Source organism: Malus sylvestris, chromosome 10, assembly GCF_916048215.2.
Source record: "Malus sylvestris chromosome 10, drMalSylv7.2, whole genome shotgun sequence".
Taxonomy (NCBI): Eukaryota; Viridiplantae; Streptophyta; class Magnoliopsida; order Rosales; family Rosaceae; genus Malus; species Malus sylvestris.
The window spans coordinates 5,788,044-5,805,474 of NC_062269.1; the positions used below are offsets into that span (position 1 = coordinate 5,788,044).

The 17,431-nt window shown below is 36.6% G+C and overlaps 2 protein-coding genes across 9 annotated transcripts; one reads left to right on the top strand and one right to left on the bottom strand.

The window, feature by feature from the left end:
* The first annotated feature begins 566 nt into the window (after positions 1–566).
* Positions 567–4,754, top strand: LOC126587434 (sucrose transport protein-like). The gene is made up of 4 exons (XM_050252503.1): positions 567–2,138; positions 4,017–4,080; positions 4,203–4,246; positions 4,366–4,754. The coding sequence occupies exons 1-4, from the start codon at positions 909–911 to the stop codon at positions 4,549–4,551; spliced, it is 1,524 nt and encodes a 507-aa protein (XP_050108460.1). The 5' UTR covers positions 567–908; the 3' UTR covers positions 4,552–4,754.
* Positions 4,755–6,099: 1,345 nt separating this feature from the next.
* On the bottom strand, positions 6,100–16,740 carry LOC126586567 (bifunctional riboflavin kinase/FMN phosphatase). Of its 8 annotated transcripts, none has more exons than XM_050251425.1 (13): positions 11,735–11,756; positions 11,543–11,605; positions 9,704–9,828; positions 9,134–9,267; positions 8,765–8,951; positions 8,506–8,636; positions 8,293–8,362; positions 8,130–8,195; positions 7,254–7,408; positions 7,071–7,166; positions 6,713–6,885; positions 6,547–6,630; positions 6,100–6,443 (listed from the first exon to the last, which is right to left on the bottom strand). In XM_050251425.1, the coding sequence occupies exons 4-13, from the start codon at positions 9,207–9,209 to the stop codon at positions 6,315–6,317; spliced, it is 1,167 nt and encodes a 388-aa protein (XP_050107382.1). In that variant the 5' UTR covers positions 9,210–9,267; positions 9,704–9,828; positions 11,543–11,605; positions 11,735–11,756; the 3' UTR covers positions 6,100–6,314. The 8 variants fall into 8 exon arrangements, with proteins under 8 accessions (XP_050107382.1, XP_050107380.1, XP_050107383.1 ...); XM_050251423.1 differs by having other exon boundaries at positions 9,723–9,828; positions 11,735–11,755; XM_050251426.1 differs by lacking the exons at positions 11,543–11,605; positions 11,735–11,756 and adding an exon at positions 16,583–16,740.
* Positions 16,741–17,431: the final 691 nt, after the last annotated feature.

The following is a 17,431-nucleotide window of genomic DNA, read 5'->3' on the forward strand; positions in this document are numbered from 1 at the left end:
GAAACTTTGCAGGATGTTTATTTAGTCAATTATCTATTAGTTTATCACAAAAAATTAGAAAGAAATGCATTGCATGATAGATATAACTGATTTAAGTTGATTATATAGCGAGCTGGCAAACATTGTGAGTGTATAAAATATGTAGTAATTAATGAAAGAAGTTTAAACACACCATAATCATTTATATATGATGAATTAGTACAATATTTTACACTTTATACATTGCATGGTAAAATACATGAGTGACTTAGCAAGGTCTAAAATATCGATGATATCGGAAATATCGGTAGTTCAAAAAAATATCGGTAGTCCAAAAACATAAAAATTTCGATGAAAATATCGGAATATTATGGATATTTTAGTCTATGCTTTTATCCATAAATGAATATTGTACGCTTCTCAAAAAGAAATATATTAATGAAAGAAAAGAAAAAGGAGGAAATAATTGAATGTGAGGTTTGACTTGCTGACTTGCTGACACCAAACCAAGTCTTGTCGGTTAGGAGAAAGGGAGAGGATACCTTTCGGGAAAAAAGAAGAAGTAAAAAGTGAGTGAGAAAGGCAGTTTTCTACACTTGGCATCAATTATTCAATGAATTTCACGACTCAGAGAGAGGGAGAGACTGACTGACTCAATAGCATTCAACTCCAAACGGATAAGCCCATCTCCATCTTTCACCAGTTGCCTCCTCCTCCTCCATGCAAACACCGCCATCACCACCTCAATAAATTCCAGACAAGTCATCACAACACTCTTCATAACTACTCTCTCTCTCTCTCTCTCTCTCTCTCTCTCTCTCTCTCTCTCTAGAAGGATTAGTTTTCCGTTTCCCCAACAGAGCGACATCGACATAGAAAAAGAGAGAAAGATAGTCACGAAGACAGAAAGTGTGTCCTGCCATCCAGCCATGGAAGTTGAAAACGCCAACAAGAATCCTCACGCCGAGCAGGAGCAGCAGGCAAGCCCGCTGAAAAAAATCATCCTCGTCGCCTCCATTGCCGCCGGAGTCCAATTTGGATGGGCCCTACAACTCTCCCTCCTCACCCCCTACGTCCAGCTCCTCGGCGTCCCCCACACCTGGGCTGCCTTCATCTGGCTTTGCGGCCCCATCTCCGGCTTGCTCGTCCAGCCCATCGTCGGCTATCACAGCGACCGTTGCACTTCCCGCTTTGGACGCCGTCGCCCCTTCATCGCTGCTGGCTCAGCCCTCGTCGCCGTCGCCGTCTTCCTCATTGGCTACGCTGCTGATCTTGGACACCTCACCGGCGACTCCCTTGAGAAGGCCACCAAGCCCCGTGCCGTCTCCGTCTTCGTGGTCGGTTTCTGGATCCTCGACGTCGCCAACAACACGCTGCAAGGGCCATGCAGGGCCCTCCTCGCCGACATCTCGGGATCCGACCCGAAGAGAATGCGGACTTCCAACGCGCTGTTCGCCTTCTTTATGGCTGTCGGAAACGTCCTAGGTTACGCCGCTGGGGCCTACAACAACCTCCACAAAATGTTCCCCTTCACCAAGACCAAAGCCTGCGACATCTACTGCGCCAATCTCAAGAGCTGCTTCTTCCTCTCCATCGCCCTCCTCATCACCCTCACCGTATTGGCCCTCACCATCGTCAAGGAAACCCCCGCCGACGTCGCTCCAGACGAGCCGGAGGAGGAGTCAACGACAACTCCGAAGGTGCCCTTTTTTGGTCAAATGATTGGGGCATTCAAGGAGTTGCAGAGGCCAATGCTGGTGTTGCTTCTGGTGACGTGTCTGAACTGGATTGCGTGGTTCCCGTTCTTGCTGTTCGACACTGACTGGATGGGAAAGGAGGTGTACGGCGGCCAGGTCCGTAAAGGGCGACTGTACGATTTGGGGGTGAGGGCCGGTTCGCTCGGCCTCTTGTTAAACTCTGTCGTTTTGGGGTTCATGTCTCTCGGGGTCGAGCATCTCGGCCGTTGGGTTGGTGGGGTCAAGAGATTGTGGGCTATTGTCAACTTCTTGCTCGCCGTCTGCATGGCCTTGACTGTTTTAATCACTAAATTGGCTGAGGCCAGCCGACACGGTCACATCGGAGTTGAGCCACCTCCGCCACCTGCCGGTATCAAGGCCGGCGCATTGTCTCTGTTCGCCGTGCTTGGCATTCCTCTAGCGGTAAGTCTGCAAATCTTTTTTACACGTTTTATTATTTCTTAATTAATTTCACAACCAATTTCTTACACAAAAGGAAAAAAAAAGATATCTGATACCAAATAATTATTTATTAATTAGAACAGATTTTCATTCGACAAAAAAAAAAAAAAAAACAGATTTTCACTTGGGAGCTTGGGGACTAATTAGTTTCATTGTTTTACCGTTTAATTTTTTGTGGTAACATATTTTTGTCCTGTTTTTCAAGAACCAAAGTGTTATCTGTTATCGTATTCAGTAGGCGTTTTCGTTTGTTTTTATCCGAAGTCTTTTAGTGCATGCAGAAAGGGTTTCATCATGCATTTACTAGGAACATTTACTAGGATAAGGAAAACTATTTTGCTTCTTTGAACAACTCCGCAATTGCGGTTTTATTTTACAAATTAATTTTTCATAATTTAAGGGGATTGATTAATTATGTGCGTGATTATTCTTTCTACCGCTAATATGGAAATGACTTATATAACGCAAATATCTTTAAAATGCATCTCATATTTATAAAATAAAAATATGAAAAAATGTTTTATTCACGTCATGTCACAGACTAGTCATAACCATGGTCTAAAATATCCATAATATCTCGATATTTCCATCAAAATTTCCGTGTTTTTGGACTACCGATATTTTTTTGGACTACCGATATTTCCGATAACATCGATATTTTAGACCTTGTATAATATAAAGTGTAAAATATTCTACTAATTCATTGTATATAAATAAGTATGGTGTGTTTAAACTTCTTTCATTAATTACTACATATTTTCTATACTCACAATGTTTGCCAGCTCGCTATATAATCAACTTAAATTAGTTATATCTATCATGCAATGCATTTCCTTCTAATTTTTTGTGATAAACTAATAGATAATTGACTAAATAAATATTATGCAAAGTTTCAATAAAAATTTCCCAAGTTTTTCTTACAATTTATGTGGTTTTTATTCAATTTTTATCGATATCGATAATATCCCGATATTTCCATCTAAATTTTCGTATTTTTAGACTACTGATATTTCCGATATCATCAATATTTTATACCTTGGTCATATCATACAAATTAATCTTCTCCGGCAGCATCTACCTTTTTTTCCTCGTTCTTTTCGATCCCATCCTTTTCATCGATAATAGTTCACTTTTCCTGTTTTGTATTTGTCGGTACAATTCCCACGTTTTTCTTTTTGTCAAGGCCCACATCCCATGTTATTCAACTCCTTTATTTCGAAGATTTTTTTTTTAACGTGTTCGGAATACGGGAGAATAAGTCATACCTTATCATGTAAGTTGAGAAAAGTTTTTTTTTTTTTTTTTCCAAAATTATTTATTTATTTTCACTTATATAATGACATATAACGTATGTATTCGTGTTTTGAACAAATTAAATCTCTCCTTTTAATCAACAAATTTCCCCATCTCAAAATTAAATTGAACAAAACAACTTTTCATAATTCTCAAGCATTTAATCAGTTGAAGGCAAAGTGAAAGTTAGATGCAATTCATTTTTACATTTAAATAAATCCATCCATATGTGATGTGACAATTAAGGAATATTCATTGACCTCTGCTAATTTTAACGAGTTCTGACCCTTGTGGGATTTTTTTTGTAAGGATTCTGAGGATCCGTGAATCGTGTTCGTTTATCGTACATCGTGCGATCAAAATTTATTTTAAATATTTTTATTTAAAATTAAATATAAATAATACTTGATAAAAATTAATCGTACGATATACGATAAACGTACACGATTTACGAATCTTCAGGATCCTCACTAAAAGGATCTAGAGAGAGCATCATGTTGGAATTTTACCTACCACCTAATCATGTTTTTTGTTATCTTTACACAGGTGACGTACAGTATTCCCTTTGCTCTGGCATCCATATTTTCCAGCAATTCTGGTGCAGGCCAAGGTTATTTAACTTAATTTTTAGACGTATTAATTATACTAATTTTCCAAAACCTGACAAATCATTATGTTTTGGTGATTAATATTTTCTGAATTCTCCTATTTTCTATCTTTAAATTAAAACAGGGCTTTCTTTGGGAGTTCTAAATCTTGCAATTGTCGTACCACAGGTACGTAATGCTTCCCTAATTTCATCTCTTTAGTAAAATTTCCTTGAAAAAATACATGTTATCTTACATTTTAATTCAAATTAACTACATAGTTAATTACTAAAATATTGAACTTGCAGATGTTTGTATCCGTCGTAAGTGGACCGTGGGATGATTTGTTTGGAGGTGGTAATTTACCGGCATTTGTCGCCGGCGCGGTTGCTGCCGTCGCAAGTGGAATATTGGCTCTCTTTATGCTACCGTCTCCGCCACCCGATCTTCCATCGAACAAAAATGCAAGAGCTCCTGTTGTTGCCTTCCATTGATTTGCTTGCCCTACCTCTTAACTTCTTAAGAAAAAAAATCAATACCGTATGCATCCAAGCGTAAGCAGGATATATTTAGTCGCACTTTTTCTTCTTTTCTTGTATTTATTTCTGTCAAGGTTTTATGTTCGTCATAAAAGACGTCAAGGTTGAACCCCTAAATCTTTAGCTTTGTATAATGAAGAAGAGCATTTGAGTTTTCATTATTGTTTCGATTCTTTTTATTAGCGCTTACGAAAAGTAATCATGCCGCTCCTCCATGTATAATGTTTTTTCTCTCGTATATTTTTTCATGAGAGGAGTACAGGTTGACTATATTGGAGCTTGGGATGGGCAATGGTTATGCGGCAGGTAACCGCGGTTAATTTACCGATAACCGTTTATGCTCATATCCGCATAACCGTTTACCGTTGGGTATTTGCTTAAACGGTTATACCCATACCCATAACCGTTTATAAACGGTTAACCATACCCATGACCGCATACCTATTTAACCGTAACCGTTTAATACCCGTTTACTCATTTATCATTTTTAACCCGTTTATCTTTTTTTTTTTTTTTACCATTACCCTTTTTTCACCCGTCTACATGTTTTTTAACAACTTGAAAATTAAAAAAAATTGGCACAACCCATTGAAGCTGCTTCTTTAAATTCGAGAAAATAACATACTTTTTCTTTGCTTCTCTCAATAAAACTCATAGCGATTTAAAGGAACGAACTTTAACACATAGAGAGAGATTCAGAGTGATTTTTGGGAGGTTGGGAGAGGAGGGTCAAATTGGAAGAAGAAGGAACCGACTCAGAGAGGAGAGAGGAGGGGGGTTATGTGTAGGCGCCACAGCCATGTTGTCCCTCTCTAAAGAAGTAAGGAAAATGACGAAATGACGACGGCCAAACGCAGAGGCAGTCATGTATTAAAATAAATGGGTAAACGGTTACTCATTTATAACCGTGGTTAATACCCATAACCGTCCATTTAAATTTCGCGGGTAAACGGTTATACCCATAACCGTTTATTTATTTAAACGGTTACCCATAACCGTAACCGTTTAATTTAAATAGACGGATAACCGCGATTACCCATAATCAATGGATATTTGCACATCCCAATTTGGAGCCAATGATATCACATTTCTTTTTGCCTTTCATGTTTTTTATCGTCAATACAAATGATAATTTCATTTCCGGGCCTAAAAAGAGCAAGAACCAAGGGCAATATGTCCAAATTATAGTGTTTATCTTGTCTGTACATTTTAGTCTGACGGTTCTTGTTCAATGTGTATATACGATGTGTTTTTAGTATTGTGCATTAGAGAAAAATCACAATAGAAAGACATAAATGGGTAAACTAATCATAAGAGAGAGAGAGAGAGAGAGAGAGAGAGAGAGATAGAGAGAGAGAGATGTAAAGAGGGGTGAAGTCTATATTTCATCCGTATCGAAAAAACTTTTTAAATTTCAGTTAAAATCGACATATTTATGCAAATTTCCGACAACAGATAAGTATCATTCATTTTAATTTTCACTTTTTTGAGCAAATTTCATCATTTCCATCAAAGGCAGCTGATATCAATATCAATATATCCATCGATATTTCCAATGATACCAATATTTTAAGCACTGATTGTGACTAATGTGTGTGTATTCATATTACATTCATGAACGGACATAGAATTTCCTCAATAATGAGTGTACAATTTCAATTATTGTTATAGCCCATCAGGTGCAGCGAAAGCGCGCTTCGAGTAAGGCAGTAGCATCCTTAGGCAGAAATTTTGAGATATGAGTCGCCCTTGTACTTTGAGTACAACGGAAGTTCAAGAGCTTCCTCCGCAATTCGCCCGTCCTCATGAATCTTTTCTATCAAGCTCTCAAGCGATGAGAAATTCGCCTGTTTCAGTCCATACCCAAAAATTAAAACAAACGATAGATGTCAGGACACGAACGACCATTCGACACCTTCCACAAGAAAATGGACAAGTTAGAGTAAATACCTCAGGCCGTATGTAGCCAACTATGATAAGACGCAGTTCTTCCCCATAAAAATCCTCATCGAAGTCATGAAGCAGCCATGGCTCCTGCATTACAAACTAAATTTAAAAAACAAGCCAAGAAGAAAAATACTTGCAAGGGCAACCGTGAGTGTCTTGGAAGACTCACTATGGTCTTTTCGGTGTTGTTGAAATAAGGATTCCAACCGATACTCATGACCATTTTGAAGACACCCCGTGTTGATAATCCAGCCCAACCAAAATATACTCCCGAGGGATGTTCGGAAAGAAGAGATGCATATCCTTCTGTGGATAAATTTGCTGAAGAAAAGATGCAGTGCGCTAATAAGGATACAAAATGAGGAAAGGGGGCAATTTAATTGAGCATAACAGGAAGAGAACAGCAGTTATATCAGAAGCATTCAAAATATTGGCTACCTATTTTTACCACAAAAAATGTGCTACAATTAACTGGGATATGTCGTCTCCAAATAAGAACACGAGTTATGTGCTACACTCTAACACACCTGTAGGGATCCCGAGTACTTTTGAGCCCCGACCAAATCCCTTAACAACTGGACCACCAATATGCCAAGGTTCTATAGGTAAAGTATCTTTTATCCCTGCAACAACAAATTAAATAAAATGAAAATGACTTCTGCAGCAGAAACTCTCCATGGTTGAACAGAGACACAGATACTGGGATTTACAATCTTGGAAAGGAGGTAGGCCCCACATTTCAGGTCGCAAATCAAGCAGAGAGTTTATCACCTCATCCGCTGATGTATAGAGATGTGACTGCTTTGGGATGGAGGGTACAGCGACCACCTCCATTCCAGCAGCCTTTCCAGCTGTAACACCTGGTCTGACAAAACCCAAATACGAAAATGTTCAAGGAAGAAACTCAAAGGAAACTGACATCAGTTTGAAGACCATACACACATCATAAGGAGGAAATTTAGCATCTAATATGCAATTATCAAAGGAAAGAATCTTAATGAAGGAGAGAACATATTATTATTCGTTTATAGCAAATTGCCATCTATAACTGAAATTACTAGTTTTCACTAGAAACACTGCACACATGCGCATGTCATGTGCATTGTGATGGAAGAAGAGTGACGCACGCATTAAGAAGACAAAAAAACTAGAATTTGGGAGAGAATAAATGGTAGCCAGAAAGTGGGTTTAATTAATTCATTAACCTAGTATTCAAATTAATTATTGGACTTGTCAATATGAAAGAGCCACAATTTACATTTTCAAGTCCGTTAACAAAAGTACAGATAAATAGTTTATATATGAGCCAGAAAAGCAATATGATTTATATTCGAGTACAGCATGCACAAGCCTTATCAAATTTAGGCTACATATAACTTTTTTGAAATAAGTATTTGTATATAGAATAAAATAAAAATGGCAAAAATAACAGTTTTCATTCAGGCTCTATCAAGAAGTTTTAGATGTAATGTAAACAAGGTTAGTTAAAGAGAACATGATGAAAACTATAACACTCAAAAGAAAAATGTTCCCTGCCACATTTTTTGTTTTAACTCTAATAAAAGAACCAGAGTAGGTATACGTACAGAGAATCTTCAATGACAAGGCAGCTGGAAGGTTCAACATTGAGCCTTTTAGCAGCTTCAAGGAATCTACATGCAAAACAAATATTTACAGTTTTAGAACACTATATATCTCATCCATGATAGAATAAACTCAAGTCAATATACACAAGTTTTTGCATCTCACATTTCAGGAGATGGCTTCCCCAAACTTACTTCATCACCACCAATGATGACTGAAAAAGATTCCTTCCAGCCTGCATATGAAAACAATAAGTAAATAAGTACTTGTTTGGTATGATAAGACTAACTCATAATATCATGGATAAATCTGATACTAGACAATTAATGACGTAAGACATAAGCAAACACTGCATGCTTGTCAAGAACAGCAGTATACCCTGATGAAAAGAAAGTTTGGTTTCAATGTTTTCCTTTGGAGAGTTTGAAGCCAATGCCATTGGCACTCTATGACCACTCAAATGTTTAAGTAGCCGATAGGAACCTGGAAGCGCTTTAATGTTGCACCACCTATAGTGACAATTGTCAAAATCCAATCAACAGTTTTCCAACACATAACAGGCAAAACAAAATAACTTGGTACTAGCAACAAAAAGTCTTTCTAAACAGACATAAGAACAAGTATAGTAGTTAATTACTGATTGGAGAACAACGGGGTAATCTCTGAAAGTAATTCATTCGTTGTACACGATAACCCATAATCTTCCACAACAGCACTTGCAGCTTCAAGTGGTGTTTTTCCAGCTATTTTTTGAACTTCCCGCCCATCCCACTGCTTTCCATACTTACCCAAATAAACTTTCAAAACTTCACTTACAATACCATCTGTGATTAATTAAAACAATGAAAAGAAAATGAGTCACCAACACCAGTAGAAAACAAATAGCTGCATGCAAGAATCAAAATTGATACAGCATAGAAAAGCCAAAAGAAGCATCAGTCCCTTATCACATACCACACTAAAATGACATTAAAGTAATACTGAAAATGCTCTTCAGAGCACAGACCTGTGTTCAGTAGTGTACCATCCAAATCAAGGATAATGCAGGACACCAATTTCTTTAAAGGCCGTGCAGTTGACATCTTCCCAATTATGCAGAAGACTCACAGTTAGATTTATGTTCCCACTGTTGAAATAGATCTGAAGCAAAGACAGATTTTTAAATTCATTGACTGAAATTCTAATAACTAATCCAAGAAATTCACCAAATTTCAATCCAACCGAAATTTATCGGCCATTTATTCACAGAAATAGTTGCCACTAGGAGGTGGTACCCGCGCATTGCTGCGGGATAAGAAAGTTTGTAGGTAATAACAACTAAAAAATTATTAAAAATAAATTGAGCATAATTTGTAAGTTGTTCAGTTTTGACTAACGTTATGTTAATTTATACTAACAAATGCATTGAAAAATAAAGAGGAAGTGAAATTGGATACATACCTGGGTTGAAAATTTGAATAACGTCTCAGACAAGATAAGTTTTTTTGCAGTTTAGTACAACAAAGATGGAAATTGGTGTCTTATGCAATAAAATATATTTAGTGATAGCATTATATAATCTTTAACACAATCTTACTAAAGCAAAAAGCACTTACAAACACACTCAATTGCTTGAAACCTTGGCAGCTGAAAGCTACTTCAGCAGCTAAAATTATTGTAGGAACCAAGATGCGGCAGAGATTTTTTCAAATTGAAATTAACCTGCAGATGATTGCAAACACAAAAATAATTCATTTTCAAATAAGATAAAACAAACTTAAAACATTTCCAGGCTATTTTCAATAACAGGAGAATAAAAACAAAGCTTTTATCAACATGACTCTCAATTTTATGCAGATTAACATAATCCAAATTAAGGGCAAAACAGACAGAATTTACAAAATAAAAAAGAAACAAACTGAAAGTCTAATCATGACAGATAACAGTGTAAATGTTACTAAAATAACTTGACACACGGTAAAAACCGAAACAACTCAATTAAACCCAAAAATTAACCATGATCATCCATATGTGTTCCTTAGAAATGTTTAGCCCTCCAATGCTTTTGAGATACTTTGGTTCTGTTAGTCATTTATTTTATAAGAAAAGAATGTGTGATATTCACAAAATTCGTTGATGAAAGCTTCATAAAACGATTACTCACAAAATTTTCCAAAGAGAAGCTTCCAATATGTTAAATATTCACTAGAAAACAAGTGGCACCTTCAAGGGCTGAAGAAATGGTTTTCCTTCTAGGTCTGGAGCTGAAGAAACGGTTAAATATTCGAATACAAAGCTCGAGAAAATCAAGTATGATCAGAACAGGTAGATACCCCGTCACTGCCAATACAATACCAGTCATCATGGACATGATACATTCCTAATCCACTACTAAGATCTCCATAAAAGGGTGAATTTCTCACACATTTCACTCGAAGAACCACAAAAATTGAAAACATCCATAAGCTGCGAATGGATTCCCAATGTCAAATTCTTAATAAGTATATCCAAAAAACAAGCTGCAGTCAGTGACCCAGTGCCGTTCTACTAAATTTGATAATTATGAATGTTGGATTATAGTTAATCACCAAAAACCCTAAAGAAACTCAAAAATCCCATTGAAATGCGTAAACAAAACTGAAAGGAATGAACAAAAAGCAATTGAATTTGGAAAATTAAAAAAGTACCCATTGAAATGCAAGGCAGATGAAGCTCACCTGATCAGACCATTACCAGCGATACAGGTCCATCATCGATTGTTTATATGTTGGACGGCTACAAGGTGGAGTGACAAGGAAGGAGAAAGGAAAGGGCAAAGGTGCGAAAGGGACGAGGAGCAAGCTGCAGTTGCTGCGGTTGATGCGCGAAGGTGCGAAGGAGAAGGGAAATGACGGGATTAGAGGGCGGCTTAGCAATCCTCTCAGAATCGGGGGTCCTCGCGAAGACCCGTTAGCGAGGGACTCAGTCGAGGCGAGTCCCTCCTAATCCCATTAAACTTAGTCCGGGTAGGAAACAAACACAAGACTGGACTAAAACTTAGTCCAGTCCAGTCCAGTGAAAGACAATGAGTCCAAACAAACACACTCTTAGCGTATACTTAAGATTTTGATTTCTTTTCTTATGTTATATTCCTGGTTTTGGTTGTCCAGCTGAGGTTGAACTAATGAGTCCAAAGCAGCAGACAACTAACTTAAAATGACAAACCACAATTTATCTCTCCCCCTCTACCTCCCTCAGTTGTCAAACCAAACTAATAACCGATTCTGAACTTAACAAATCTAATAAGTGCAAAAAATTATAATCAAAACCAAATAAAAATCTAAACCCAAGCTCTGATTTCAATATAATCGACAAGAAAAAAGCAAATTCAAGTCCAATATAACCAAATACCAAACAAAACTCTAAATCAGAACTCTAAAATCTTGAAATCGCTCACCTCAAATACACATGGCTCTGAAGGCTGCAAACAAAAGCCCCAAATCCAAAAAACCACAATTTCCTAAAGCCAAAAACAAAACAAAATTAGACACCATGATGGGGAATCCGAACCTACAAACAAAATCCCAAAAAATCACGATACCCGAAATCACAATAACAAAAGCTCCAAATTTTAACAAAAGAAAATTACCCAGATGCACAACCCGAAGAGCTCACCAAGAAACCCTAGCTCTTGTGCGCAAGAAATTCTGATCACTCATATATTTCATGCATTTATACCATCCATTTCTAAAGTCTTTGTAATGTTTTTGTGTTAAAATTGTGGCATTTTATTTTACTTTGTGTTAATGTGCAGTTAAATTTATTTTAGGATCACTTTCGAGTAAAATAGAGAAAAGGAATTAATAAAAACAAATAAGAGAAATGAAAGTGGAACTTGTCTCTACGGGGTGATGTTTTGAAAGGATGATTGCCTTATTGTTTAAAGCAAAAGCTGGCAGACAATGAAGAGTGAAAGGAAAAGAATAAAAGAATATAAAAGGCAGCAGAAAGTGGGTTGATGGAAGACACGGCATAAAGGATAGACAGAGAGGATGGCACAAGCATGGATAGAATAATAAAAGAGAGAAGTGGGAGAGCACGGAAGAAAAAGATAAAAGAAAAGAATTGAAAGTGGAAGGCAGCAAGCGTGGAGAGAGGAAGAGGGACTGACAGAAATGAATAAGAAGAAATAAACGGGCTGAGGGGAGTGAAGTGCGCACGAGGCGCAAAGATAAAAAAAAGGCAGAGGAGGGAGTGGAAAGATGGGGGACTAGCAGACGTGAGAAGCAAAGGGAAAGACTTAGTGCAGTGGAAACAAAGAAGCAAGGGGGCGCAGAAAGTCAGACAGAAGCAGAGGCAGAGTGTGCAAGGAGAAGAAACTGACGGCAGCAGGCACAGAAGCAGAGGTGCAGCAGAGCAGAGGAGGAATAAAAAATGGGTGTTTTCTTTCTTGTTAATTTGTTTTATGGATAATTTATTATGTATGAACATAATTATGTGTAACTAATTTATTATGCTAGAGTGAGGCCATGAGCCGCAACATGAATACGTAGTTTTATTTTTCAATTGCTTAAGTGTTGTTACATGCTTGCTTTGATATTTTCAATCACTGAATTAAACTATCTATGTACCTTGATGCTTGATCACCATTAAGATGCTTAGAAAAGTTATCGGATGCAATTTTGAACGAATGTCACGTTAAAATTGGTTGTGCTTCTTGTGATTGAGAATTGTACTCTCCTAAGGTAAATATCATGCTCTTAGGGATTATATGGTTTAACAAAAGGATTTTCACCAAGATTAATGAATCACTCATGTTTATATTTAATCCAAATGTCATGGATAAGTTGCATGTAGTGGTATGCGTTTTAGCTTGAATGTCACAAGTAAAACATACACAAGGAAAATCCAACCTTCAAAGCATGTGTGTTTTCAATTATTTAAGCAATTGGAATAGCTACGTAGGAGTGTTGTTGGTAAAGGTTGAACTCTAGCATATTGTCAATCTATTTTTCTTAAATCATTTATTTTATTTTGAATTTCCTTATTTACTTGTTTTGTTTAAGTTGAATCATTATTCCCTAAAACCAATTCTCATTTTAGATATTTGTTTAAGTCACATCCAATAATATTTAGTTTCGTTAAATTAGTGTAATTCTTAGAGTTAAATAAGTTAAATACATAAAAACTCGTAAATTGTTTATATCAGTCCCTGAGGAGATCGACCTTGCTTGAGCCATTCTTTACTACAAACACTTGTTCTCTTGCAAGAATTTTCTATGGTTTAACCCTTTGTTTTACAAGTGGTAAAATCGCTATCAAATTCCTTCAAATCAAACTGAAAAACTGAACATGGCTACCTGAATTCAATAAAAATAAAAATACAATCAATTTACTGCTAACCATCTGTTTTCACCAATGAAAAAAAAATCCAAATCAGTCATATTGTTTCCTCAATATGATACACAGTTTTTGTACTGATCTATTAGTCATATTGTCTCCTCAATTTTTAACCTATAACATGTGATCCTCTGGATAACCTTTCTAGCTCTTAAGAAATAATGGTTAAGCTAATCTGCGCCACAATGAAACTGAAAGGAAATTTATGTGAACTCACATAGACTACATTTTTATCTCTCTCTCTCTCTCTCTCTTCCCAAAAATTAATCATATGATCATCCACATGTGGAAAACAGGGGAAAAAAGGGCAAACACCTTGTAGAGAATTTGATCGGAATCGAAACCAAAAAACAGAGAGAAATGGAAAGAAAAGAAAAGAAAAGAAAAGGAAAGTGAAAAGTGAAAGAAAATGAGAGGGGAGCAAAATGGCCAATTCATCATACAACCCCACTAAAACTAAAAAATCAAGAAGAGTATAATTTCCCACCTTATCTTGATCAAACATCACACAGCTCAATATGACAACAGTCCATGTTTTAACAGACTTACCGCTAGAAACCATAAAAGAAGCAATTTAAGTACTCACATATTCAAGTCTACCCGTTCTTGCATATTAGCCTCTTCACACACTATTTTAAAGCTCAAGGCTTTTTCTCTAGCACAAATTTTTTTCTCCAAAGTATAAGTTGAATTTTAAAGGTTTCAATTAGTTTCATTTTAAAATTAAGCAGGAACCATGAAAACCATCTGTTTTGTTGTAAGAGCCAAGGAAGAAAATATCGATAATATCGGCAAAATATCGCCGATATTATCGTTTTTTTAGATGTCCGAATTTTTTTTAACTATCTATATGATTTTCGTCAAAATATCGCGATATTATCGAAATTATCGATAATATCGCGATATTTTCGAAATTATCAATAATATCGTGATATTTTCAAAATTATCGATAATATCGTGACATAATACTAAAAAATACTTAAATATGTTGAGAAAACTCAACACATACTTCACTTGATCATAGCCCAAAGGGCGACCAAGAAATGGCTTACTTAGCAGGGGAATGTGGCTTTTATAGGACAAATTGCAAGGGCAGTGAGCAAGCATGGGCGATGTGGGACTCTCCCAATAGGAGAAAATCAGAATTTCGGCCGAAAATTTACACCCACTTTAAACGGCCATAACTTTGTCAAAACTCAACGATCAAGCAAGACAAAAACGAAAGTTCTAGCCCTCGAAGAGACGAAGAGAATGGTACCTCACACGACGTCTGAATCGTCGTGGTTTGGCCGGAAAATGCCTCGAAAGTCACTGAGATCGCCGGAAACTGGGTAAAATTCAAATAAGTATAACTTTTTTAATACTTAACGAAATTGAGTGAAACAAAAAGGAAAGTTGTACTATTCGACGAGACGAAGAGATTGATACCTTGCACGCCGGCCAACTCGCCGTGGTTTGGCCGGAAATTTCCTCGAAAGCCACTGAGGTCGCCGGAAATTGGGTAAGATTCAAATGAGTATAACTTTTTCAATACGCAACTAAATTGAGTGAAACAAAAAGGAAAGTTGTAGCCCTCGAAGAGGCGAAGAGAATGGTACCTCACACGACGTCTGACTCGTTGTGGTTTGGCCGGAAATTTCCTCGAAAGCCACTGAGGTCGCCGGAAACTAGGTAAGATTCAAATGAGTATAACGTTTTCAATACGCAACGAAATTGAGTGAAACAAAAAGGAAAGTTGTAGCCCTCGAAGAGACGAAGAGAATGGTACCTCACACGACATCTGATTCGTTGTGGTTTGGCCGGAGATTGCCTCGAAAGCCACTGAGGTCGACGGAAACTAGGTAAGATTCAAATGAGTATAACTTTTTCAATACTCAACGAAATTGAGTGAAACAAAAAGGAAAGTTGTACTACTTGACGAGACGAAGAGATTGATACCTTGCACGCCGGCCAAAATTCAATTGACACACTCCTGGCTTTCAAAATTCAATTCTTTTACTTTATATAAACTTGAAAAAACATAATTGGCATCCAAATTAAAGTTTAGTCTTATTCTTATGTGTAAGAAATTTAAAGTGTCAAATTCGGCACATTATTCTTCATCATTTTATTCACTTCCCTTTTTTTTTAATATCCTAAATAAAACCTCCAAATATTGTACTAATTAATTATATATAAATGATTATGGTGTGTTTAAACTTCTTTCATTAATTACTACATATTTTCTACACTCACAATGTTTGTCAGCTCGCTATATAATCAACTTAAATCAGTTAAATCCATCATGCAATGCATTTCCTTCCAATTTTTTGTGATAAACTAATAGATAATTGACTAAATAAACATCCTACAAAGTTTCATTAAAAATTTCCAAGTTTTTCTTACAATTTCCGTGGTTTCCATGTAATTTTTATCGATATCGATATTATCCCGATATTTCCATCGATATTTCCGTGTTTTCGGACTACCGATATTTCCGATATTACCGATATTTTCTTCCTTGGTAAGAGCTACTAAACCCTATACGAGGAACATCATAAATTACGCGGCTGCACACGCAGAGACATAATTTGAAATTGGGGTGACCTGAACATTTAAGCCAAATCTACTTTAGAGGAAAGACTATAAAAAACTGCAGAGTTTGTTTTTTATGGCATTCCCTAAATTTTACACAACTTCTCAAAACTTTACACAATTTGGACCAAACTGAAGTTTCAGTGCACAACAAAAAGAAAAGCTCTCCAGCCCATAACTTGAACTGAATTTGAGAAACATAAGCTGAAATCTGAATCCCTAATTTCCTAAATTCCTCAGTCCTAATTTCCTATATCCCAAACCCTAATACAAAACAGCTAAAAGTCAGAAATTCAGAGCATAACAACTGTATAATTAAAAGAAGGAAATTAAAAATTTGCAGAGGAAGAACAACATATAATTAGAAAATAAGAAGAAGAAGAAGAAGAAGTGAGATCGAAATGAAAAGAAACGCCGCCCACAACCCTAACAAAGCTAAGCTATCAAATCCAAAGTTTGATTATTGTGTTTTGGAAGTAAATGATGAGTTTATGTTGATAATTTTGATCCCGGATAATCTCACCTCCACAGCTGTAATACGGTGGAAGAGGCGCGAAGAAGCTGCGCTTTGGCAGCCGGAGAAGATGACGGAGGTTCTACGGGGCCTGCTGTGGGTAGACGTTGGAGCGGTGTGGGTCTGGGTGTGGCTGGTAGTGGTAGTTGTTATGCGAAAGAATAAAACGTTACAGTTGTGGTGCGTGCGCATGGGCGCTGTGACCGTGGTGTACGGGGCAAATATTTGTCTAAATATTTTAATGTGATTAACATAATGATATATGACGGTGTAATCATGTTATATAAATCATTTTCGTGAATATGTGATGTTATCAATTTCTTATGATAGTTGCTAGACCCAAATGTTGATGGCTGAGTCATAAATTCTGCGGAAATGATGAGTGATTTAGGATTGAATTGCGTAGAATCAACTTACTTGAGAAGTGTGTAGATTGACATAGTTATAAAGCGTAAGAGCCACATGTTTAGAGTTCTCATGCTATGTGTCGGTCTAATTGGCTAGATCATGTTATTTGTTGGATGCAGTAAAAAAAGAATTTTAAGATGTTGAAATATCGTAAGTATGCTAGACAATAATTCTTAGAGATATTATTAAATAAATAATAATATATGAATTATTTTAGAGATCCTTGTCAAATTTGATTATGTTTCTTGAATAGAGAAATGTTCCTAATTAGGACAGTTTAAAGGTAAAAACTAGTTATTAGCTTTACATTTAAATCCCTCTGTCAATATGTCATTGCCATAGTATAGGCAAAGAAGCTTGAAAAATTGGATGTTTCTTTGTTGGTCGAACCAGTAAAATAAACGTGAGCCTCATCAATCAAAAAGTATGTTCTCATCAATTGTGAGTAAA